Raw genomic sequence first — 26,431 nt, forward strand, 5'->3', positions numbered from 1 at the left:
ATGTCGGACGTTGACGAAATCATCGAGGAATATGAAGAGTAAGTGCTGGGCTTTAAAATCTTCCCTCCCACGGCCAGTCCTCTTCATGCAGAGGGACAGCCAGCAGCTCGCTCTGTGGCTGCCATTCCAATTCTGGTGCAGCTGCATCAAGTCCCATAGAGAGTCCTCCATTCTCCTGATTACCCAGCCCTGTCCGGAGCTGTGTGAATGGTTCACGTTTTTATTCGTAGTAACGACAATGCCCGCTAGTTCTTTAGACAGCTCTTTTCATCAGTAGATCGCAGAATTGCAGGCCATAAAACCATCCTCCATTCCCATAAATGAGAACCGTGATTAAGTGTGGTGGTTTTTTTGTTTTTTGTTTTGGTTTTGTTTCTCTTTACCAACCCTCTGACCCCACTGGTGGGGATGACCCAAGCCCCGAGATCCAAACACCTCCAGACTTCAGGAAAGTTGGGACCCAGATCCAGACAAAAACCTTCCAGCATGGTCCCATCTCTGCTGTCATTCGTGTAATGAGGGGGACAAAACACAGCTTGTAGAAATGAAATAACACAAAGCAGTGTAAACTAGCCATGGAGGGCTCTCTGAACTCCGCTCCCCCCGATAAAGCTGCATTGGAAACGGGCTGTCCCATCCTGCAAATATTTTTTAGAATCCAAAACTCACCCAATTCCGAATTGGGATGAAAAATAAAAAATCGCAAATCTTCGTGAGTCAAAAACACCGAAAAATTCAGATCAATCAAAATGTCTGAGTTTTGAACCATTTTGTTAGGTTTTTGACTTTTTTTTTTCTTTTTGACTTTTTTTTCAGTCTAATTAGCTTATATTTTTAAATGAACATTTATTTTGAACCAGAATTTTTCCTTGAGCGAATGTCAACACACAAACACTTCCCCCCCCCCCCCGCCCCCCCGCGTCTGGAGATGCTGAAATGGATGCTGTTTTGAGAACAGTTTGTTTTGACAAATCAGCATTTTTCAATGAAAATACAACTCGTGGAAAAATTCTGATCAGCCCCTCTCCCCTTCCCGGGACCAGCCCCTGGGAGAAATGTGCTGCTCTGCAACCAATGCTCTAACCCAACGGTTTCTCCTTCGGCTTTGCAGGGAACAGGAAGGTAAGAGGAAGAGAAGCCTCTTTCTGCACATCAGGACAGACTGAAGCGTTAAGACGATCCGTATAACCTCAATAACCTGCTCACTCTCTCTCCCTCCCTTTCTCTTCTCCCTTCCTGCAGAGGAGTGTATTGAAGAAGGTAGGTTTTTCCCTGTTATGTGGAAGGGGCAGGAGGGCACGGGGTGGTTGCTACTGGCTTATTAAGCTACTTTGTTTCCTTTTTTGCTTGAAATGGTTTGGCTTGGCATGGCTGCAGGTGGGCAGAGCCGTGCAAATACTCTATAAAAAGGTCCTGGGAATGTTCCTTCCAATTTTTAAACAAATTTTGCTTCAGCTGATGTTCAGTTAGGGTGAAATTCACCCCGTCCAGGGGACTGACACAACCCACAGGGCGAATGTGCGACTTCAGAAGCACGTAGGCCTCATTCCAGTCCTCTGCACAGGGGTGAATTTCATCCTAAGAGTTTATTTGGCATTCGCTTCATTAGCGAGGATAATTGGAGACGGGCCTCAACTAAATCCTCAGATCTGAGCACGGGGAGAATTCAGGATTGAAAACGTTCGCAGCTCCGGCCTGTCTGCGATGAGAATGTGATAATTGAATGGAAGCTGGCGTCTCAACTGACTTGTGTGAGTGACAGTTCAGCCTGAGCTTGCTGCGTTTTCAGTATGAGGACTGGAAGCTGAAGAGTTATGCAGCTAGCAGCTTTGCAGCCTTCCCTCGTGTGTGAGTGAGAATATTTGTAATGTCTGCTGGATATTGGTGAAGAAAAGCCTTAATATTCTACAGCTTTATTAACGCCTGGGCAACACCTGCACAGCAGACTCTGGTAAACACCAGGAAAGCTGTAGGACATAGATGGGAAAGTAGAGATCAATAAAATACCAGCGGACGCTCTAGATGCCACAGCTTTATGATACCTGACTAACCTTTTCCGCTTATTCCTTTCACTGTTGCCACTTTCCACCTTGAAGAAGAAGAAGAAGAATGGATAGAGGAGGAAGATGGTAGTAAAATATTTCTTCTTCTTTCCCTTCCCCACTGCTTGCCAACATTCTGCATATGCAATGTCTGTGATCTGTTGTACATGCTCTATCTATCTGTGGGATGGAGTGTGACCTCTTTCTTATTCCCATTGCCTCTTGGTGTTGCTTGTTGTATCTTCCACCCCACTCCCCGTTTCTGCCCTAAGATCATATCTGAATCCATGCTGCATTCTTGCATTCCTAACTTTCTTTCATTCGCCAAACTCGCGCATTGTTTGGTTCCTTCCTTTTATTCCTCTTTCTCTCCTCCAGGTAGCGCCAGTCCTTTAAATCCCTTCTTAGAGCCCCAGTCGCCTACCAGCTTTTCCTCTCTCTCTCTCTCTCTCCCACAGAGGACTCTGTTTGTAACAACGCTCCCTCTGGTGGAAGGAGGCGCTTGGATACGCCAGTGGTATCAATAGAGCATGTGATAGGATAAGAGGGGGAATGACTAAAGGCAGTTCCCTCGGGCACCCACCAGGGCCACTTCTGTTGCCTGGAGGTGATTCAAGAGAACAATGAAAATCACCCCATCCCTGTCCCTCACCGGGACTAAGCATGTTGCGTCCCTTGTTGCCATGGAGAGTGATGGACCTTGACTTGGATGTCCCCATGTGGCACTGCCAGACCCTTGGAAATACCATGAGAGCAGCCTCTGATGGCATTTGGCCCCTTCCCCTTCTAGTCATGCTGGGAACACGGCAGGGCAGTCATGTGGAAATGAGGGGGGAATTCCCCCCTCAAAGCATCAATAATAATCAAGGTCAGTTGAGTTTGGGGTGAAGGTTCAGGTGAATTCCCATTTTATGCAAACCAAACCATTACTTGTCTCCATTCCATGGCCACATTGCCTTTCCCCCTCGGATACCCCTGTGGCTGGCTCACGGTGACATGTACTTTTATCAGCCAGCCAGCCTGAGTTGCTCCCCTCACCTTGCATGTTGTTCCACAGACCAAGAAGAGCACATAGAGGAGGTAGAAGAGGCTGTGGAAACCCCAGCAGAAGGTAGGTGGTTGAACCTCTAGGAGAGATCTCCCTCTGCCCAGCTTGCTCTGGCCTGTTCATGCATTTCATTGGGCTGCCTAATCCCTGGGTTGGATTGCACAGCTGAGCTGCAAAAACTCAGGGATGCTTAAGATTGCAGGTCATTAACTCAAGCTATAGCTGGACAAAGGACCCATGCCTCCTCCCAGCTCCGCAAAGGGGTCGCTCTCCCTCAGGGGTGCAGTTCCCAGAATGCTGATGCCAAAGGTAGATCTGGGGCCGATCCTGCAAGGTGCTGAGTGCTCTCGGCTCCCATCATGAAGGCACCAGGCGCTCCTTCCATGGGGTTGTCGGTACTTTGCAGAACTTTGTCTAGAATGACAGGTTTCAGAGTAGCAGCCGTGTTAGTCTGTATCCGCAAAAATAACAGGAGTACTTGTGGCACCTTAGAGACTAACAAATTTATTAGAGCATAAGCTTTCGTGGGCTACAACCCACTTCTTCGGATGCATATAAGAAGTGGGTTGTAGCCCACGAAAGCTTATGCTCTAATAAATTTGTTAGTCTCTAAGGTGCCACAAGTACTCCTGTTATTTTTGTCTAGAATGTGCAGGATATTGGAGTTGAGATCCAAGAGGAGAATTTTGCCTGTAAGCAGGATCATAGATCATAGGATAATAGGATATCAGGGTTGGAAGGGACCTCAGGAGATCATCTAGTCCAACCCCCTGCTCAAAGCAGGACCAACACCAACTAAATCATCCCAGCCAGGGCTTTGTCAAGCTTGACCTTAGAAACCTCTAAGGAAGGAGATTCCACCACCTCCCTAGGTAACCCATTCCAGTGCTTCACCACCCTCCTAGTGAAAAAGTTTTTCCTAATATCCAACCTAAACCTCCCCCACTGCAACTTGAGACCCTTATTCCTTGTTCTATCATCTGCCACCACTGAGAACACTCTAGATCCATCCTCTTTGGAACCCCCCTTCAGGTAGTTGAAAGCAGCTGTCAAATCCCCCCTCACTCTTCTCTTCTGCAGACTAAATAATCCCAGTTCCCTCCGCCTCTCCTCATAAATCATGTGATACCCCACTACACTGGCCCCACTGCCCCGATCATTGGACTAGGGAAAATGGAACCGCACCTCCACCCAAACGGAGAAGGTCTTGCTCCCCTCTGCAGGCCTCATGTCCAAGTCATGCTCCCGCCGTCGATTCCCAGCTGCACCGCTCCACAAAGAGCCCCGGGAGAATCTGTGCATCAAAGACACTCCCTGAGGCTCCATGCCTCTCTGAGCTGTTTTACGGGGTGAGGGGTAATATGCAGAGTCAACCCTTTGCAAGCTGCAGCAAACTCCTCCTCCTCCTCCTCCTCTCCAGCTGGCTCTGCCGACTGGCCTGTAGTGGGCAGAGCCACGTCTCCAATTACTCCAGACCCTCTCCAGGCCCATTGGTTTGTGTGACGTCCGCCATCTTGGTCGACACTGGGGGTTGACACTGGGGCCCTCCAGAGCTAAAAGCTTGAATCGCTACAGCCTGAGCTCAAGAGCCAGGCTCCCTAGCTGGGGACTATAAACAGCCTCCTGTCCTCTGCAGCTCAGCACAGACGGGGGCATGTAACAGACTGGCCAGTGGGTTAAACTCGCACAGGAGTGGAGGAGCTGTAGCTCTGCAGGGACTGGATCCAAGAGTAGCCCTCAGGGGTAACTCTTCCCTCTCCCTGTTCCCCAAGCCCTTGGAAGCAGGTTGGAGTTAAGATCACAAGCAACACAATTCAGTGCTGAGCAGTGGGAACAGTCCACTGTCTTTAGACTCACTACCATCTTCTGTGTGGTGTACAGCACAGAGCACCCCATCAGCCCTGAAATATTAACAAAATGATCTAAATAAAGAGAAATAGCACAGCTAGGAGCAGGGCCGGCTCTAACATTTTTGCTGCCCCGCCATAACCCCCCCCCGAGCGCCACGCCGGGCCACCCAACCCCCCGCCCCCCCCCAGAGCGCTGCGCTGCGCCAGGCCACCCAAATCCCTGGTGCGCCGCTCCGGGCCGCCCAAACTCCTGCCCCCCCCCCCGAGCGCCGCGCCGGGCTGCCCAAACCCCCGAGCACCGCGCCGCCGAAGCCCCCCCCCAGTGCCGCGCCGCCCCGCCGAAACACCCCCCCGCGCTGCCCGGCCGAAACACCAACAAAAAAACTCCTCGAGCGCCGCCGCGCCAAACAAAAACAAAAACACCGCGAGCGCCCCCCGCCACCCCAACATTGGCCGCCCCTTCTAAGGTGCCGCCCCAAGCATGTGCTTGGTCGGCTGGTGCCTGGAGCCGGCCCTGGCTAGGAGCTGGCATCCTTCTGCTGTTGGAGAGGTCCGTATCTTTCCTCAGCCTGTTAATTTCCAGGTGTAACCCACACACCTCCTCAGTGGGGTGTTCTGTCCCATCGAGTGGCACCAAGGGGTGGGAGAGAGCAGGGAAGGGGGAAAGAGATATTCATGAGTTTGCTCTACTGTCTTAGCTGAGGGCCAGCTGGCTTTTAGGTTATGTAGTAGAGGCTCATTCACTAAGCTCCTGAGGTCCCAGGTTCGATCCTGCCTGCTGACAACTGGGGTCCGTCGGTGGTACACAGGCTTAAAGCCAAATTCTGGTCTCTGTTACGCTGCTGAAAATCCAGCTTGGCTCTGCAGATTTCATTAGGCCCATTCCCAAGCGACACCGGCATGACTGATATCAGAATCTGCCCCTTACAGTGTAAAAATTGTCCAGAGCTGAATCAGCTGTGATCATTCAATACCAACATGCCAGCTGTGCAGACCCAGCCTGTGTGAAGAATGCTAGGAATTCCTCAGGGCATTCATTAGGGAATGTGTCTGCCTGCATGGCCCGTCTCTGATCGAATTGTCCTTTCTGCTTTTAAAATAGAACACGAAGATGAAGCTAAAGAAAAAGAAGGTAAGAGCAAGACTGGGGAGAGGGGTCTGTTCACAGGCTGGTCAGTACAGGCCTGATCTCACTTGTTCTGAGCCCCAGGTCCCCACTGTTCCATTGAACTCCTCTGCTACTAATAATCATAGAATCATAGAATATCAGGGTTGGAAGGGACCTCAGGAGGTCATCTAGTCCAACCCCCTGCTCAAAGCAGGACCAATTCCCAACTAAATCATCCCAGCCAGGGCTTTGTCAAGCCGGGCCTTAAAAACCTCCAAAGAAGGAGATTCCACCACCTCCCTAGGTAACTCATTCCAGTGCTTCACCACCCTCCTAGTGAAATAGTGTTTCCTAATATCCAACTTAGACCTCCCCCATAATGGAGCTTCTGATTCAGTGGCGTAGCCAGGGTTGCAGCCGAGGAGGAGCGGTGGAGAAAAAAGGCGCCGGTCCTTCGGTGGCATGCGCAGGGCCACCCCGCTTCCCCGTCCAGAGCGCTGTCCGGGGCACCGAGACCCCCGGCCACGTTCTCAGGGCTGGAGTCCCGGCCGGAGCGCCGGGAGCCTGCTGCACCGGCCGGAGCGCCGGGAGCCCGCAGCCCCGTTCCGCCGGCCGCCCGGAGCGCCGGGAGGTGGGAGCCAGCCCGCAGCTCCGTTCCGCCGGCCGCCCGGAGCGCCGGGAGGCGGGAGTCAGCAGGCCAGCCCGCGGCCCCATTCCGCCGGCCGCCCAGAGCGCCGGGAGCCAGCCCACGGCCCCGTTCCGCAGGCGCCACTTTTGGGGAATGTGGTCAGGGGAAGCGGCTGCTTCCCCTGAACCCCGCTAGCTACGCTACTGTTCTGATTCCTGCTGTGCAAAAGGCTCACGGCCAAGAGGGACTCTCCCTACCTGCCCTGCACAGAGGGCCCATGAGGCCCCCATGGGCCATGTGAGATTGCTGTGATTGAGCCTTGTGCTGCACAGGGGAGAATTTCACACACAATGTGGTAAGAAGGGGACGTTCTCCTGCTTTCCGAGTTTAAGTTCAGTGGGGTAAATGGAAAAGCTTGTCTGGGACTCTCAGGCCTTTCGAGTGAGCTAGGGCTTGGTTTGGAGGGAATCTGGGGTGTCTGCTGTTGAAACCCCATAGAGCTCCTGTTTCCACCTGAAGCCAGTTTTCAGCTGTGTTTTCCCCTTGGAGCGCGTATCAGCCCAGTGCTCAGCACCATGTAGGACTAAAGGCCGGGGTTATAAAGGTATTTAGGTGCCTAATGATGCAAAGAGGCACCTAGTGGGATTTGCAAAAGCACCTAAAACCTGGCCGTCCGAGCCGAGCCCAGCCCTGCACACTACTGCATACCCCCTACGACGTGCCGAGAGCTCTCAGCTCCCGCTAACGTCAATGGCAATAAGGGTGCTCAGCACCTTGCAGCATCAGGTTGCCTGAGCTAGGCCTGAAGAACGCGTTTGTGTCGCCACCGCCAAGCCAAGCCGTTGTGATTCACGGGGCTCTGCTTCTGCCCCTTGGGGAGCTGCCCTCGCTCCATTGGTGGATGTCTGGGTCGGAGCCCCCACCTTAACCCTCCCGCGCCAGGGCCGGATTAACCTTTTCTGGGCCCAGCGCCAAACGTATTTGTGGGGCCCCCCTGAAGGCAATGGAGCATGGCGAGGGGAGGTCAGTCCCCGGAGCAAGGGGCCAGCCAGAGGCAATGGGGCCTGGCATGGCAGGGGCGGCCCCGCTCCGCCCAATGCGAGGGCACTATTTACAAACCGGCAGTTGCCAGACGCACAGTGGCCTGGCCTGCCCAGCCCTGTGCTGCCAGCATGTCCCTTCCCCTCGGGAGAGGGCCTATGCCACACCACACAGTGCCCCTGCCCAACACTTCCTGACTCCCTATGGCCAGAGGCCCTCCCCCCCCAGACTCACTATGCCCAGCGCCACCCACAGCGCCCTGCACACCACCCCTGCCCACAGCCCCACCACAACTGCCCAGCACCTCCCACAGAACCCCCACGCCCTAGTGCCCCAACACACACAGATCTTCCCCGCCCCTTCACAGTCCAGCACTCCCCCAGGCACCCCACAGACCCACCCCCTCAGGATCTGCCTCCCAGCCGCACTCACCGGCCCTGCTGGGAGGCGACTGTCTGTGTCTGCCGCGCTGAGCCGACAGCGCAGCCAGGGCTGGGGCCAGGAATCACTCCAGCCCCATGGGAGTGGCATGGTCAGGCAGGCCAGAGCCTGCCCTGGCCAGGCTCCCTCAAGACGCACTTGCCTGGAGGGGCCCAGCCAAGCCCCCAACACTTCCCCCCCCACCCCACCCCCGTCCCCAGCTGAGACTGGCCAGGCTTCTGCACCAGTCCCAGGCGGCTCAGCTCCAGGGAGACAGGTGGGGCCCCACAGGTGGTGGGAAGCAGAGACTGCCCGGAGCCGGAGGTGCACTGGGGGCTGGCCAGGGAGCTGAGAGGAGCAGGGGGTGGGGCCAGGGGGCGGAGAGGAGCCCTCGGCCAGCCGGCGGGCAGACCGAGAGGAACAAGTGGTGGGCGAGGGGAGCCAGCGGGGTCTCGGGGCGCAGTGCAAGCGGAGCAGGCCTGGACCCCTTCTGAGCATGGGCCCGGCTCCATGGAGCCACTGGAGCCATTGTAAACCTGGCACTGCCCGCCACTTCCCACAAGGCAGCTGGAGGCACCCAGACTGACCGTGCCATGACAGGATTTCCGGTGCTGGGGCTGGCAGGATAGCAGATGCTAGATGTGTTAGGCAAGATGCCACCTAGTGGTCAGTTGGTCAACCACACTCCTTAATAGTCACCCGTTTTGCTCAAGTGAGGCCCACTGCATCTCAAGTCCCCAAAATGGTGGTACTAAAAATCCATGGCCCCATCTTGGTGGGAAGCGCCGCCTGGGGATAAAGTGAGAGAAAGGCTCAGTCATCGTCCTCCTCCCCCCGACCCACCCCTGCTGCCTCCTGGAGTGCAGGGCGTGTGCAGTGGCACTGATCCGCCATGCAGACGTAGATCGGGCACGTGGCTGGGGGCTAAAGCTCTGTCTCTCCCACAGGTGGCGAGGGGGAGCGAGAGCAGGAGTCTGGGGAAGGTAATGTATTTGTCCTCTCCCTGTGCCCCACAGGGAGTTGGGCTGGAGGGAAGGAACAAGCACCCATTCACATGCACCCATCCCTTCCTGGCGGGAGGGGACAGCAAACCCTCCTGACCACCCAGCTGCCCTCTCCCCTGCCCCATGATGAGAGTGAGCACCCATCACTAGACAGCAGCGGGCATGGGGAGGTGGGGCACAGGGTGCCACATCCATTCAGGTGGCTTCACTTTGGTAGGCTGTGGGGCTGAATAGGGGGGTGAGCTTTGGACCAGATGCCCTGTACCTGGCACCCACATGCCAGCCAGGAAAGCTGCTATGTTCCCTGCTGGTGCAGGCACGCCGCTGGCTTGCTGTGGCTGAGGTGGGCATGTACAGTGGGGACACTGCCCGAGTCTGCACTGACAGTTTGGGCAGCCTCTTGGGGAAATGCGTCCCCTGTACCCAGCCGCTAGGAGGACCTCTGCCTGCCTGCATGAGGTGGGGAGCCTTCAGGGAGCCACGTTATGAATGTCTGAAGCAGCTGCAGGTTGTGGGGCATGTACCTCGGTGTCAGGGCAAAAACAAGGCCTACCCTATGCAATGGAGTTCTCAGCTGGCTAGCGCTGTCTGGGTAGGCAATAGGGAAGGAGACTGGGCCCATTGCTGAGAGCTGAAATACTCTTTAAGTGGATGGGGGGGGTTTGAAATCTGGCTAGATGTGACAGCCTGGGCCCATCTCTAGCCCTAGCTAACAGCCTGGTTCCTCCATACATGACTCCAGGCTCTAGGTTTACCCGCAGCATGGCATGGGGCAAAGGGGGTCTGGGGGCGCCCGGCCCATCACTGATATTTACACTGAAGTGGAAAGTGCCATTAACTCTGTGTTTCTCTTTGGTTCCCACGGACCCGCAGGGGAGTCAAAGCCAAAGCCCAAGTAAGTGGAAATGCATTTCATGAGGGGGATGGGAAGCTTGGATCGTGTGTGTGTGCAGACTCGTTCTGCCGTATGGCAGAGCAGGGGCTGTACACAGTGCAGTAAATACAGTATTGGCCCGAGCAAAGGGAAGGGGTGGGGTAGCAGCTAAAGAGCCCCAGAACAGGAGAAGGGAAGTGAAATAGGGAGAGGGTGGGGGAGAAGAGAGAGAAAGGAGGAAAGCAAGCAGGGGAAGGGACGAAGGAGAACAAAGGGAGAGAGAGGTGGAGCAGGGAGAGGGTGATCAGAGCTGGTGCATCTGGAATAGCTTGTGCATTCAGTGGCACAATCAGAACCTCGCACTCTGGCGTCTGATATAGGAGCCTAGCGGCGCATTCTCCAGTGCAGCCAGAGCCCCCTGTGCATTTCTTGAAGCGTTCCTTCTCGGGAGCGATCCAAGCATCCCCTGAGAGAGAACTACCTGCCCAGGTGGAGGAATCGCCTGCAGATGAATGGGAACGTTCCCATGAATCCCTGGGAGCCCCAATTCCCTATTAGATGGACAGAGCAAGGGAGCACCGAGTGCTCTAGGACCCTGGGAAGGATACACCCTTCTGAACCTTCTCTTCTCTCCTCTCTCCCTACTCCTCAGTTCCACCCTTCCTAGTGTCACCAGGTAGGCTCAGCTTTCTAAGCCCGGGCAGTAATGCTGCTGTGTAACCATGGGTTGGGCACTTAATTGGTCTGGATGGACACACACGTTGCTTTTACTGACAGTTTCAAGGAAGAGCTGGACTAGCCACGTCCTCGTCTCAATGAGGTTCAAAGGAACAAAAGGGGTTTGGAGGGAAGCATCAGAAATACCAGTCAGCGAGCTCAATCCATGGTCCTCTCCGGCTGAGCAGGGCTCTTAAGAAGAGTGATGAGCCTGAAGCAAAACTTTTTCAAATGTGAAGCTGGATTGAGAATCAAAATCTGCATCCCAGGCTCACTGCTACCTTCAGAAAGCCCTCAGTATTCAAACCCTGGCACCTTGATGTCTGAGGCAGCATGGGCCGGCAGACAGGAGACTGGATGCCTGGGTCCTATATTTAATCTGGCCACTGATTTAGTGTGGACAAGTCCCTGCCCAACCCCGTGCCTCCATTTCCCCACCTGTAGGATGGAGCTGATGATACTGCCTCTCCTTTGAGATCTGTGGGTGGTAACTTGTTAGCAGGGCATTTACATCCAATAAGCACTTTGGCCCAGATCCTCCAAGGTATTCAGGTGCTTAACGCTCATTGATTTCAGAAATCATGGCAATGTACCGTCTATTGTGTATGATGAGGCACCCCGATACTGCATTCAATGGTGCTATTAAGGTTCCCATATTTGAAACTCAGGCCCAGAAGTGTCTGCCCCAGAGCTGCTGGACGACTCACTTCCCCAAAACCTTCTGTTGTTCTTTTTGACGAAAATGACCTCATAAAGCCTATCAAGGGAAAAGCACCTGCTAGGTACTCGTCAGCAGCTTGGGGTGGGCTGCAGCATCGCTCACTTCTGGTTCCTTGAAAGTGTGTCCATTTTCTAAACCTTTGGGGTGCTTTCCTGGTGCAGGTGGCTAGGGGACTTGTCTGGTAGCTGCCACTGCAAACGCTAGACTGCAGATGGGGTGAAATGCACCCCATGCCGAGGGCCAGCAGGAGGCCTAGGAACTGCTTGAGACCAGGACTTACATGAGATTGGAGTGGTGCTTTGTGCTTGTGAATTTCATCCATCGTGGGCTGTCACTCTACACTCTGCCTGTTTATCACAAACACTGGGGGACTAGACAGCCCTGGGGGCTAGCAATGGGACTCCAAGCCGGTCATGTCTAGGCCGACTGCTCCAATCTAGCTTGAACTGGCCATGATTCAAAGTTGTTCCAGCTGTTCAGTAGTGATCCATGTGAAACGGAGCTAGGGGGTGCCCAGGGACAGGGGTTTTCATTATAAAAACAACCCCCCAACTGCTATTCCGCCCTGGCTGGCAGCCTCAAGTTAGTATTACATTGTCCTGTGCTGAAAACTGACCCGTCCCCCCACCTTTACATATGCTGGGTGTGTGTGCGAATGACGTCTTTTGCAAGCTTATTTGCCAGGTTTTCATTGGTAAAAAGTTTGGACAATTATTTATTGTATTTTTGTCCCTGTGAGGGACTGATCCCCTTTCCATGATAGAACGGGGCCTACAGTCTATACATGCCAAACATGACAACACAATTCTCTTTAAACCCAATTATCTAGGCAGTTATACCTCTGGGCCCCTAAAGCGCCTAGAAAGCTAATAGTAAATTGACTTGCACAGTTGAATTCACACATGCACGCTACTTTCTCCTGCCACTTTTCACAGCAGTGTGCTGTCTAACAGGTCTGTATGAACACTAGATTAACCGATGAAGGAGCTTCTCCTACCTGGAGTTAAACAAGGCCGTAATCCGTTTTCCAGCCAAACGGAAAGAAATTCCTTTCTGCTTCTGATTGCAGGCTCTTCATGCCAAACTTGGTGCCTCCCAAGATCCCGGGTGGGGAGAAAGTGGACTTTGATGTGAGTATTGGGTGCCCAGCAGACTTTGGGCCTGCTCTGTGGGTAAGCCGTGGGCTTCAGTAACCAGGGCTGTCAGGCTGGCACTAAATTCACTCACGCAAGAATCTCCTAGTCCTTCCAGGCATGTACCCAGCATGCCCAGACAGTGCCCAGGCTGCCAGCCCCTCTGGGTATGTACCCAATCCCATATCTGCCAGTCCCTCTGAGTATGTACCCAGCGGACCCGGTACCATGTCCGCCAGCCCCTGCTCTCCTCTTTAGATTGCCCTTGGCTCCCACAGCGCCCTGGTGGCTGTTGATCTGGGAGGGCAGTAGCGATGGCTGGTTCAGTGCCATGTTCCATGCAGGACATTCACCGCAAGCGCATGGAGAAGGATCTGAACGAGCTACAGGGCCTGATCGATGCCCATTTCGAGAACAGGAAGAAGGAGGAAGAGGAGCTGATCTCCCTCAAGGACCGAATCGTACGTCTGGACGCCCCAGATCGTCCCATTATTCCCCCTCCCCCCAGTCCCCAAGTTAAGGGCCATATTCTGTCCCTGCTGAAGACATGGGGGAGCAGGGTCAAGCCCTAGAAAAGCAAGATGCTGACTCAGGGGAGAGAGGGGACCCAGGTCCGATCCAGACTGAGGAGCATGCACCCAGGGCTTGGAAAGTGCCATCTTTCATTATTTGATACCAGTTAGTGTGGTGTCCCGCCACCCATCACCCCGGTGCCCAGCCATGTCTGGAGGAAGCCAAGGTAATGTGGCAGGGAAACGGGCACTCCTTGCCATACCAACAGAGCAAATGCTTCCCCTGGGGCTGGGCCCCTAGTCACTTGGGATCCAGAGAGAGCTCTCCCTGGGTCCCTCATGTGGGGGCGGTGGTCATCCCCTGGCCTCGAAGTCCAAGCCTTGCTCTTCCCCTGCAGGAGCATCGGCGAGCGGAGCGGGCAGAGCAGCAGCGGATCCGCAGCGAGCGGGAGAAGGAGCGCCAGGCCCGCGTGGCTGTGAGTGTCCCACCTCCCAGAGCAGGGGAGGGCTGACACAACCCCCAGCGATGGAGCCGGGTCTAGGCTTCTCCCCAGTCAACCAGCTGGGAGCAGCTGCTGTTACCCCTTGTACTGCAGGGACCTTCCTTCTAGCTGTGAGGGACTCCCCTTTAGTGCAGCTTCTAGATCAGCCAGCGGGGACACTCCAGACCCACTCGGGGCCGAGACTCCTAAGCTCTCCTTGGCCCAGGGAGCCGGTGGCCACATATTCCACCATGGCCCCTTGACTGAGCCGCAGCCTTGGGCTGGGCTGCTCACAGCTCTCCCAGGTGATACAGGGCTGGACTGGGTTAGCGCTCTGCTGGGGAGAGCTTGAATGAGCCTCCAGGCAACCGAGTAAGTGGTGTTTGCTTCAGCACAGAGCGCTCTTCCTCCCAAGCCAGCGCCCAGCTCCAGAGGGTGCTGGGCTGATGATGGGGCTCAGACGGGGGCCTGCACCACTTGCAGTGCCGTTAAGTGATTGTGTTAATGTGGTGACAAAGCCTGTTGTCCCGGTTGATGTCCAGTGACCGCCTCCCTGAGCCCCGCTTGCCCTTCTACTTGGGGGAGTTATTCATGGCAAAGTACATGGGAACGTAAGCAGCTCTCATGGCATGTGACTCTGCAGCCCTTGGTCTGGTCTGTAGCAGTATGTTCACAGCGGCTCTCACTCTGCTGAGTCTGTCTCTCCAGCAGCAGTGAGTTCCCCTGGCTTCCCTCGAGACCCCTCTTGCTTTGGCTCTACCCCTGACAGGAAGAGAGAGCCCGCAGAGAGGAAGAGGAGGCCAGGAAGAAGGCTGAAGAGGATGCCAGGAAGAAGAAGGCTTTCTCCAACATGCTGCACTTTGGGGGCTACCTGCAGAAGGTACAAGTCCAGCTTGGGAACTGGTCATGGTGGTGGTAGCCAGAGTCTCCATCCCACAGTTAAAGGGGCCAGCTGTAGGGGAGCATGCTGGGAAAATTCGCATGAAAGTGGAGCGTTAAGGGGGTGAGGGAGAAGGAGCCTGAGCCGAGGGCAGAGGCTGTGGGGAAGGGGCTGTGGTGCAGTTCCACTGTTCTATCCTCCTTTGGTTTTACGAGGACATTGTGCTCAGATCAGAAAACTCCCAGGCCCGATTCTCCTGCTTCAGGAGAGCAGTGAGTCTCACTGAAGCTTCCTGCATCCTTTGGCGATGTTATTTCCCATGAGATAAGGTCATCGCCAGAGCATCAGACTTCACCCGCTCTCCCTACTCACTAGACAGAACCATGGCAGTCACCTAGGGCAGCCTTCTTGTTCCCTTCTCCGTGCAGGGCACTCAGCCCTCAGGACTCTGCCGCGCGGACTTTACTGGCCCGACAGGCTGCTTGTCTTCCAGGCTGTGTGTTCGGTGGCTGGTAGTTTTGGTGCTGCCCAAGCCCTTCTGGGGAGACGTACCATTTTTGGTAGTATTACAGTGCCACCTAGGGGCCCAGCTGAGATCAGCCCCCCTTGTTCCAGGTGCTGCGCACACACAGTGAGAGAGTCCCTGCCCTAAAGAGCTCACAAGCTAACTAGATAAGACAAAGGTTGGGAAAGGGAAACTGAGTCACAGAGCAGGCAAGTGACTTGCCTGAATAACCCAGCAGATCAGTGGCAGAGCTGGGACTAGAACCTAGGTCTGCTGAGTCTCAGCTTAGTGCCCCCTCTACTGGACTAGCCTCATGGCAAGTGGGGATCTTGAAAAGGCTGGCTGGGGTGAGCATCTTGCTCAGCTCAGCTGGGCTTCCCCTTTGGAACCTCCCCATGCCATTGGGCTGTAGGGATTCACTCCAGCTCAGTGTGGGGGAAGGTGGGGGAGAGCTGGGGCACGGGGGGGGGGAGGGGTTAAATTCCCTCTGACTCGGGCCTGCTGATGTCTTCAGACAGAGAAGAAAAGCGGGAAGAAGCAAACGGAGCGGGAGAAGAAGAAGAAGATTCTCAGCGAGCGGCGGAAGCCTCTGAATATCGACCACCTGAATGAAGACAAGTTGAGGTGAGGGTAAGGGAGGGACCAGGGCAGTACCCCCCCCCCAAACCTATCAGGCTGGAGGAGAGCCCACGGGCATGTGCCTGAGTCCTGGAACCCTTTGCATCACTAACCCATAAGGGCAGCAAATCAACCCTGCCCCCCCACCTCTTCATTCACCCCAAGCGAGGCCAGCTGCCCCCCTCCTGAACCAGACTGTGTGAGGAGCCCTCACCACCAGGGGCAGCGCTGCAGACTGCGGTGGCCAGGCTGCCTGGGCTGAGCTGTAGGACGGGGGGAGCACTGAAGGGCAGTGGGTATGCCGTGCTGGAGTGAGAAAGCAGCAGCAGTAGATCTGTGACCCAGGATCTCTGGGCTGCGTCAGCCCTCGATCCCCATTACTCTCGCTGCGGCCAGAGGGACGCGCTTCGGTTGCCATTGTGCAGCTGCTGTGGCTGCCGGCTGGGACTGAACTCATGAGCAGCAGAAGCACAAGCCCCCAGCATGGGAGCCAAGAGGGAAACTCCAGGGTTGTGAGTAAGTAGCAGGCTGGTATAGTCACAGGGGTTGGCCACCAGGGGGAGCTGTGATCAGACACCCTATGCCTGTATTATGTCCCCATCATGGACCGAGGGCATCACATGATCCTAGGTGGGCTAAGCACCAATAGGCAGCAGGTCCCGACCTGGCGCTAAAGCAACGGGAACTCAGGCATTGCTCCAGTCCCCTGTATCTACCCTGTTGGGGGGCAGAGCCTAAAGAACCTCATCACAAGTGGGACTGGAGACTGGTGGGGGTAAGAACTGTGTGTGGTTCGGAGAATCACATGGATAACCTTCCGTGCCCCCCTGACTCCTCAGTGCCTCACCGGCTCCCCATGGCTTTCCCCACAGGGACAAGGCCAAGGAGCTGTGGCAGAGCATCCACGACCTGGAGGCTGAGAAATTCGAGCTGCAGGAAAAGTTCAAGCGGCAGAAATATGAGGTGAGGGTTGTTCTGACCTCAGCTTCCCCCTGTGGCCCCATCTCTGCCGTGGGGAGGCGGCTGAGGCTATTGTACCCAGCCTGCCATCTGTATCACAGGGAAACCTGAGGAAAGCTCCCTCGTTCTCCTGGGCATGGCAGTTGTGGTGAGATTCCCAGTCCCCTTCCCTCAGCTGCATTTGAACTCAGCTCTCCAAAAGTGCAAGGCCAGTGCGCCCAGGTGAGCTGAGCCAGACCCTCAGCCGGTGTAAATCGGCAAAGCGCTCTTGACTCCAGCAGAGTTACACCAGTTTGTGCCAGCTGAGGTTGTGGCCCCAGAGCTCTAGTGAACACCACGTGAGCATTGCAGAACCCCAGCTACCAACACTGCAGAGCAGTCTGCCGGACGTGGACTCCTGTGGATTGTCTAGCCAGCTGGAATCTCTCTAAGCAGCAAACACCCGGCCATCTGTCGGGCCCTCCTGTTCTGTACACTCACAAGTCTCCTAATGGCTGGATTATTTTATGCTTTATCCTAGCACAGTGAATGGATAGCTGAACTGGCTTTGAAAATCATGTCTGTCTATCACATTTCCAGTGCACCCATCACTACACCCAGGGTTTGCTAACATTGTTTCACCATTCACGCGCTCCCTCGGCACAAGCAAAGTCCTCGTGGTTGTGTGCTAAACCCTGTTAGGGCATGGCTGGTGTCTCGCCAAATTTGGCTCTGGCACATGGTTGAGAAGTTGTGCCGATGAAACCACGGTTGAACGTGGCTAACTGTGGCAGCCCGAGCAGGGTGTCTGTAGCTCTAGTTCTTTTTTCTATACGTCTTTGCTTTGGGCTCAGTCCTGTGAAGTGCTTAGGTCCAGATCCTCAAGCACATTTAGATGCCTAACTCCCTTTGAGGATCTGGGCCCGAGTGCCCATGACTTGCGGTGAAGTTGAGAGCCCGTCACAGCTTCAGGCGCTCTCTCTGTTAACCTCCCCTCTGAGTGCTTGCTTGTGTCTGCCTTTTAATGGTCTCTTCTCTCTAACTCCACCAGATTGTCACGCTCACTGCTCGCTGTGATGAGCTAAGCAAGTAGTAAGTACCGCCCGGCCCACTGCCGGCAGCTTCCTGCCTGGGTTTGTGCTTGACATGCTGGCTGACTGAGAGGGAGCAGACAGTTCTGCTGGCATAGGGAAGAGCGCAAGCAGAGATCTGTATTGGTGAGCCATAGATCCAGGTGGGATGGATTAAGGTGGAGGTCTACTTAGGGGGTAGGTAACAAATGAATAGATGGGAAGGTGAGTGAGTGAGAACATAGGAATTGCCAGCCCAGATCAGCCCCCATTCCCCTATCTAGTACAGTCTCCTGACAGTGGCCAGAACCTGCTGCAACACAGAAAGGTGCAAGTAATGTTGCAATAGAACATCCTGCCCATAGAGGGAGATTCCTCCTGACCCTTATCAGCTCATGCTCTGAAGCATGACCATGTCTGAACCCTTTTTTGAAACCTGTTTATGAAGGACAGAGGGGTGAAAAGAAATGGGGAGTGCTCTACATTAAAGACCCCATTACCTGTTTTAGAGCTATTGGTAACTCAGAAGTGCAGGATCTTGAATGTATATGGATCAATCTGCTAGTAAACAAAGCCCCAGGACAGGGTACTGGTGGGGGGTCTTTTATAGACCACTGAATCAATCCAAAGGACAGGATCAGTTACTCCTTAATTACCTGGCTGTAATGTGTGGAAAGAAACATTGTGGTGTTACGGGGACTTCTGTTTGAGAGACATTCAGTGATGGTCTCCTGTAGCCAACAGAAAAACATTAGAATTTCTAAAAATTATAGATGGTGGATTTTCTAATACAGATATTGAACCCAGCACAAGGCAGCTCCATTTTGACCATCATTCTAAAGATTAATTAATCACTGGATGGGGAGTTGGTGGTTGCCTTGATTCATAGATTCCAAGGCCGCCTGTAAAACAGAGGCCAGAGAACTGCCCCAAAATAGTTCCTCCAGCAGACCTTTTAGAAAAACATCCAAGCTTAATTTAAAAATTGTCAGTGATGTAGAATCAACCACAACCCTTGATAAATTGTTTCAATGGTTAATTACTGTCTCCAGTATAAATTTACATTTCCAAGCTTAATTTGTCAGTATGGACACACAGTATCCAAACCGCTAATATATAAACTTGGTGCTTCAAAAGGGCTAATTTCCCAAAGCTGATGAAAGTTTTATGAGTGAAATTGAAACGGGCGGGGGGGGGGGATTTAGATTAAAAAACATGAATAAAAATTGGGATTTCTTAAACAAGAGTTGATTAGATTGTCATCATTGTATAATTCAGAAATAGGACAACTTTGCGTAAAAGTCCATCCTGGTTCAGTGGAGAATTGAAGACATCAATTTAGAAATAAATACAAATCAAATGTAGGGGGTGGAGAAAGAGGAGAAATAGATCACAAGCAATATAAATGAGTGGTTATGAAGTGTAGAAAATTGATAAGAGAAGCAAAAGACATCAAGTAAAATGTCATGGCTGGCAGGTCTAAGGACAATAAAGAGGAGTTTTTATAAGCATGTACAAAAGAAATCCTAACAATAGTATAAGCCCATTAGTAATGGTGATGGTAAAATTGTTAATGAGGCAGCAAAGGCAGAAGTGTTCAATAAATATTTCTGTTCTGTATTTGGAAAGAAGCAGGTTGATGTACTCAACAGATGAGGATGATGAATTACTGAGGAGGATGTTAAACAGTATCTGCTAATTTTTAAATCAGCAGGCCTGCACCCAAAAGTCCTAAAAGAGTTGTCTGAGAAGATCTCTGGCCCATTGATGTTAATTTTGAATAAATCATGCAATATCTGGGAAATCTCTTAATACCCTTAAAATCTCTGAATCTAATATAACTCTAGATGTTCCCATTATAGTTATCTATATAAAGGTCACATCCTTGTTTTTGCTCTTAAAACCAAATTATCAAAAGTGGCCACTGACATTGGGTGTTTCCATTTTGGGGAACTTGAGTTGAGATGCCTTGTGGCCGAAACAAGTAGCCACTTCTGAAGATGTTGGCTTCATCCTCTCTGATATGTGTCAGGGTGAATCAGGAGGTGGGTGTGTGAGTGGATAAAGTTGTGTAGTGGTGTGTGTGTGTGGGGGGGTAGTTGTGCAGAGTAAGGACTGATTTGGGCTATTGCCTTCCTTGGGTCCAGGTGGGCCCAGATGCTGTCTGCTCTCTCTCTGCCTCTCTGTGAAGTGTGTTTGAACCTTGCTTGGCTTGCAATGCCACCTAGGACCTCGACTTACTCAGTAAGGGAAGCCATGCATCCCTTGCCATGGGGCATGTCTGGGTAAGTACACAAGCCCTCTCTAGACTGTTGATGAGCAATAACTGTCCTGTCCTTCCTGTCCCTGTGCTTGGAGCACAAACGGAGTCAGCAGTTTTGGATCTTCATTAGCCAACCAGCCAATGTTCCTTGCCAGCCATCTATGGATTTGCTTTCCAGTTGGTGACAGCCCACACCAGCCATCCCCCTTCCTTTCCTCCTGTGCACATGGCTCACTTGGTCCCTACAAGCAGGATACATAGGACTTATGTGTGAGGCTGGAGATGCACAGTGCTGTAGCAAGTTTGCACAGGAGACATCAGATCCACGTAGCCCAGGTACCATAGACACGGAGCCCATGTCCTGTCATTCATGGGAGCCCTGGCAGGATGGCTGCTGCCCCCTCTAGGCACAGCCGAGAACAGCTGTTGTTTGCTCCATACCATGATGGAGGTAGGGCTCTACCATTCATCTCTATGCAGAAGGTGTTGTTCTGTGGCTGGCCTGGAGGGGCTGGTCATACAGGAGAGAAGCATGGTGAAGAACACTTGCAGAGGCTTGGCCTTGCGAAAGAATCTCCTTCAGTTCCTCTACGGAAGGCAGGCAGTGAGTGACTCTCACCCGATGCCACTGAGAACAGCTGTGTGGGCTGCTCTCTGCATTCCCATGCACTGGTTGAAAGTGCCGTTGGCAGCAGAAGAGAGCCAGGACTGGTCCGTGATGAGAAGAAAGGGGATTCTCTATTGGAGCTGCAGGTCACAGACCCACCCTGTGGTTCTCTAGCTCCCAGCCTGACTTAATGCAGCCTGCGCTACCCAGCATCACCTCCAGGGTCTCCCTATGTCCTGACCTGGACTAAGCAGGAGCTGTGGACTGCACTACATGGCCAGGCCACTCTAGAGGGTCAATTAGGGGAGACCATTTCCTGCTCTGTCTTCCGCTGCCCTTTGGCAGCCCTCTGCCCAACTCAAGGTGTCAGCCCCACCTCACTGTCCTTCTGTATTTCTCTTGCAGATTAACGTTCTCCGAAACCGCATTAGCGATCACCAGAAGGTGTAAGTACCAGGGCTGCCTTCTGCCTCCCCGGCTCCCTCTTTCACCACTCTCCTGCTCTGCTCTCTGCCTTTCCCCTTGACCCTCTCCTTTCCCCTCTGGTTGCCTCCATGGCTCTCAGCTCTCCCCTCCCCTCTCTGCTTCCTCTCCCTCCCTATCTCTTCCTTGTCTGTATTTTGTTCCTTCACCCCATCCTCTGCCTTCCCTGCTCACCCCGTTGCTACTGCACATTCACAGGCACACAGAGAAGATCCAGAGCCAGTGTTTTTATCCTGCTGGTGCTTTCATCCTTCCTCTTCTCCTCTGCTCCTGCGTACACATTTCCCTGTTCTTCCTTTGGCTGCCTTCTTCCTCTGCTTCTCTAACCCATCAACCCCCCCCCCCTTCTTTTCCTCTAACCTCCCTGTCTCCATGTCATTTCCCCTTTGCATCACTTCTCCCTTAATCTGGCACAGGGTGAGCCACATCCACCTCTAGTGGCTGGCTCATGGAGAAGATGACAACCTACTCTTGCTGCCAGCTGAGACTCCTTTAGCTCAAGTGTCAGCAGTGAGTGCTGGAGGTGCTGGGTTCAAACCCTGATGATGTGGTCATAAGCCTCTGCTACTGGCCTCCCTTGTCATGATCCTGTATCAGATATTGACTGGCTACAGAGCTTACATCTGAGTGAGGTACACATCAGATGTGTTCACCATAAGGTCAGTTTATGCTTTGCCAGTTATGGCTGAGGTTTGCTTAAATAAGGTATTTTACACACACCACCACATGGGGGGGGCTGAACAGTATAATATAGTTAGCATTCCGTTACATCACCCCCTTTAAGTTCTACATTCCTACCAATTGTAATATTTACACTATCGTGCTGCCTTTGAAGTTCAGTACTGATCAATCTAAGTGTCTCTGAAATCGTACTGGTTTTTTAATTATGTGACCCGAATGCATAACAGCTTGCTTATCTGGCTGTCCATTAGTTGCAATGACAAGCTGTGTTTGGTTTGGAATCTTTGAGTCATCATCTCATTCTGCATCCACCATCTGTAGAGTTTGCTCTGTTGATTGTTCTTTCTGAGGAACAAACTGTCGGTGTTGACAGTTTCTGTTGAACTCTCCAATGTCGGTCTCGATCACATGATCTGGTCACTACATGTTTTTTATTGACAACAATTGGAGTTGTCCATCCATCTTATCCATCCAATTTGACATGAACTTAGTCACCCGGTTCTAGACCCAGCGGTACGCTGAGTGAAGTCTGTTGTTAAAGTGTTCGCGAACTCTGTGAGCCTTTTTATCCAATTTGGCTATTGTCTTTGTGTCTGGCCACTTTGGAGCTAGAACTATTGTTCCAGTTTTGGAAAAGAATATGAATTGTCTTCCCACCAGGAGTTGTGCAGGACAATATCCAATAGCTTGTGAATTGTGGTTCATTGTCCTTCACTAGTTCTGGAATACTAAAGGTAAGCAAAAGAGCACTTCAGTGTTTTGATAACACTGTGACATGTTGTCTTTCAAGTAAAGTGTTTGTATATGCTTGGGAAAATAGCCCGCAATGACCAGGTAATGATGTCCTCTGAATCCACATATATCTGCAGCTAGTCTCTTCCAAGATCTCTCTGGTAGGAGTGTAGTTATTAAAGGTTCTTTGTGTTGAGTTGGTCTGTTAGTTCTGCAATGTTCACATGCAGATACTTTATTCTTTACATCCTTGCTGATGCCCGGCCACCACACCAACGGGTTGGCCCGTTCACAGCATTTAGTTAATCCTTGATGTCCTTCATGGATGAGGTTTAGGATTTCTCCTCTCATTTCGTTTGGAATTACAATGCAGTTGCCTTTAATCATAAGTCCATTTGACTTGATTATCCACGCAGTGCAATGTAGTCTTTTTGTCACTTACTTAGTGTCCTTTTAGATACTTGGATCAGCCCAAGTATCCTGAAGTTGCGTGTCTGTCAAGATTGCTTTTTGTAGATGGAGTAGTCGTCGTCGTCTTTTTTTTTTCTTTTCTTTTTCTTTTCCCCCTGACACTGGTCTGTATGTGTCAACTGTGTCCACGGACACCTTTACATCATCTTCAAGCTCATGGTTAGCTGAGTGTGATGCTGGGCTCTGTGACTGTGTCTGTTACTACCAGAGTTTTCCCAGGAACATATTTAGCAATTGGATTAAATTGCATCAACCTCTGCAACAGACATTGGCATCTTAGTGGTACTTGATCCAGGTCTTTTCTGTTGATGAAGGTTACAGGTTGTTTGAGTGTAATAGGGCGACCAGATGTCCCAATTTTTGGGTCTTTTTCTTATATAGCTTCTATTACCCCCCCCCACCCCCTGTCCTGATTTTTCACACTTGCTGTCTGGTCACCCTAGAGTGTAAGCAAATCCAGTCTGCACCAATATCTGCAAAAGGTCTCTCATGCACTTGCCCGTCACTCCTTTTCAATCGGTGCATATCGTTTTTCTGCTTCTGTGAGTGGGCAAGAGCAAAATGCAGCTGGCTTCTACTCAGAGCCATGTTGGTGCAACGATACACCGCCTAGTCCATAGCTACTTGCATCTGCACTGACGATTGTGGATTTGTGCATATCATAGTACTTGAGAACTGGAGCGATGGAGATTATTTCTTTTACCATAGCCCAGGTGTGTTCAGTTCAATCCGTGGTTTTGTCACTGCAGAGAGACCTTGTTGATATCGAGCAAGGTAACTTACCATCCCTAGTACATGTCTCCGTTCTGGTGAATGTATTCCACCAATGAAGGTATTCCATTTTTGAATGGCTTTTACTTTCTTAGTGCTAGGACTGATTCCATCTTTGTCTGTCCCAAAAACTAGATTTGGGTTAGGCAGAAAATGCACTTTGCCTGGTATAGCTTTAGCTTCAGTCTGGACTGACCGATGTAGGCTCAGGACTTCATTGAGGGTTTTCTTGTTCTTCCATCGAAGAACCATATATCAGAATATCGTCCATGAAAAGTATAACTCTGTTTGTGTTTGTTAACAGTTCTGCCATCTTTCTTTGTGAACTTTCAGGTGGACCGGTGATCACAAAAAGTAATCTTTAAAATCTCCCAAAGGTGCAATAAATGTAGTCAGTTTAGCACTGTCTTTGGCTAAAGAAATTTGCCAGAATCCGCTCGAGGCATCCACCTTGGAGAATACTGTCGCTCCTTTCACTTGGGGAAGGAAGCCATCCAGTGTGTGTGTGTGGGGGGGTCTGTTGGTATTTTGCCACCATCATACATGATCTGGGCAGTGAATTCTTTCTCTTTACGATGGCTGGAGTTGTCCGTCCTTTTTCTCCATCCCACTTGTGACCCCATGTCATGCTCCTGGATCAGATATAGACTGGCTCCAGAGTTTACCTCTGAGCATGATACACACCAGATGTGTTCATCATATGATCCTTTAACGCACTGCCAGGTATGGCTGAGTTTAGCTTAAACACGGTATTTTACACATACATAGCATCACCTGGTGACTGAATGGTATAATACAGTTCATCATTCCAGTACACACACACACCCAGCTCCTTTCTTCTCATCCTAGCAGGATCTCTTCCGTCTCTCGTCTTGCCTCCTCGGCTCTCAGGCTCCCTGCTCCCCCTTGTCTTTGTTCCTCCACCACTGTTCCCCTCCCCTCTTACCCCACTCGCTCTCCGGGGCCCTGCTGAGCCTTAGTCCCTTGTGTTCCCTTCCCTCCTCCTTTCTTTCACTTGAGTTTCTCCCTCCTCCTTTCCCGCTCCCAATGTCTCTTCTTGTCCCCCACCCTTCCCCTCTCTCTCTTCCACTCAGCTCCTTTTTCCTCCACCCACCTCACTGCTGCCAGCCCCCTTGGCTCTGATTTTTGCTTCTCCCCGTGTTGCCATTCTTTGAGCTGCTCTTGGTTTTGAGACCCACCTGCAATGGATTCTGGGGGCCTGACACCATTGCTCCTGCAGGGGGATAGTGTGAGGGCCTGTGTATGGAAGCTCCTTGCCTCTAGTGGATCTCAGAATCCACAGGGTTAGGGGGTGATACCCCCAGCTCCTTGCATGGGGTGTTGCCCCACCCCCACAGGAGGCCCCCTCAATCTCCACTATCTTTCGGAGCAGCGGGGATGGGATGCCTTCTGTGGGGCAAATGCAGGCAGTGTGATAACCCACCCAGACTGCTGTAAGGCATCTGGAAGCCATGTCCTCTCTCCAGCCAGCCCAAGTGGCACAGAGAGGGGACCAATCCTGAATGTTTCAGACCGACAGTCCATCTAAACCAGTATCCTGGCCTCAGTAGTCCTGTCACATGGCGTAAGGATGACAGGATCGGGCCCTCCAGTGCCATGGATCCTACCTGGCCCATTCTGGGTCAGATCCCCTGGTAAACTAGAGGGTCTCCACTGAATGTTGGGAATTCCCATTTCCACCAGGTGAGGGCAGGGCACCAGCCTGTTTGGATCCAGTTCTCTCTGGCCTGCTTTTTCTTCCCTCTAATTTTGATCTCCTTAGGAGGATCGGCGGGTTTCAGTCTGCTCTCTTACACCAGTGTAACTGATTTCAATGCCGTGAATGAGAGGGGAATCTGGCCTCGGGGTTACTCCTGATTTACACCAGAGTGAGTGAGAGTGATCTCAGGTCTGTCACTAGAGCTTCTAAAAAAAAAAAAAGGGGGACATCATTTTAGTGAAAATCTTCTCAAAAATGTTGTCCCTTTTTTTAATCACGATTTTGAATTTCAGAACCTTTCAGCCAGCTCCACGCATTACATCTCCAGGCCCATCCCCTTTTGCTTCTGTCCCACGCCTGACTCAAACCCCGCTGCAGCTACATGTTGACACACGGCTGGGGGCAGTTTGGGCGTAGGGTCATTTTGTACTTGGGAGGGGAATGGGAATAAGCTATCGGAGCTGCGGAACTTGGTGAGGAATCAGGATCGCATTCCCGCGTCGATGTCTCTGTAGTGATCAAGAGCAAGGGGCAGAAAGAGACAAGGGAAGCCCAGTAGCTAGCAAGTCATTTGGCCTTTGCCTTGAGGCATCAGCCAATCTTCAACCCATACAGAGAAGTAAATGTCACTCTGCGATAGCAGCACCTTTTAGACCCTGCTCTCTGAGAATCTGAGGCCCAGTCATGTGGCCGCTAAGAGCATTCTCCACTGTTTACACCAAATCTCTCTTCTCTCTTCCCCTCTGACATGACCCGGCCCTACAGCAAAGGGTGAGTAGCATGGCTGTCCTTGTGCTGTGTGGGGCTGATCAGGTTTACACTGCATGCATGCTGCACGGGGAAACAGGTTTGAAGTGAAGCTGGATCTGGGGAGGGCAAACTAGGAGTGGTCTAAGCAACTTTCTGTCACCATGGTATGTTTGCCAGGGCCACTTTTCCTAATGTCCTGGGGCTTGGGCAGGGCAGCTGCAAATAGACCAGAGCAAGAAGGAAACCCAGCTCCTTTGGGCTCAGCTTATTGGAAGGGTTCAGTGATTACAGTAAAAAAAAATCTCACTCCTTAGAGCATTGTTATATTTGGATCTTGAGCTCTGTGATTGGTCATTTAGTC

At 52.2% G+C, this 26,431-nt stretch overlaps 1 protein-coding gene across 1 annotated transcript; it reads left to right on the forward strand.

Annotated features, from left to right (window-relative positions):
- Window positions 1-20,912, forward strand: TNNT2 (troponin T2, cardiac type). Its single transcript, XM_065403398.1, has 15 exons — window positions 1-38; window positions 1,112-1,122; window positions 1,243-1,260; window positions 3,100-3,153; window positions 6,043-6,072; window positions 9,085-9,120; window positions 10,015-10,036; window positions 10,668-10,691; window positions 12,523-12,583; window positions 12,931-13,047; window positions 13,497-13,574; window positions 14,350-14,460; window positions 15,480-15,589; window positions 16,456-16,546; window positions 20,868-20,912. The coding sequence occupies exons 1-15, from the start codon at window positions 1-3 to the stop codon at window positions 20,910-20,912; spliced, it is 846 nt and encodes a 281-aa protein (XP_065259470.1).
- Window positions 20,913-26,431: the final 5,519 nt, after the last annotated feature.

Source organism: Emys orbicularis, chromosome 4 (assembly GCF_028017835.1).
Source record: "Emys orbicularis isolate rEmyOrb1 chromosome 4, rEmyOrb1.hap1, whole genome shotgun sequence".
NCBI lineage: Eukaryota > Metazoa > Chordata > Testudines > Emydidae > Emys > Emys orbicularis.

What these genes read in the sequence shown, in the direction of transcription:
- TNNT2 (XM_065403398.1), top strand. Translation starts at nt 1, where the DNA reads ATGTCGGACGTTGACGAAATCATCGAGGAATATGAAGA. An exon ending in AGCGCCAGGCCCGCGTGGCT is followed by an intron (nt 13,575 to 14,349) that starts GTGAGTGTCCCA and finishes TACCCCTGACAG; the next exon opens with GAAGAGAGAGCCCGCAGAGA. An exon ending in CTGAATGAAGACAAGTTGAG is followed by an intron (nt 15,590 to 16,455) that starts GTGAGGGTAAGG and finishes CTTTCCCCACAG; the next exon opens with GGACAAGGCCAAGGAGCTGT.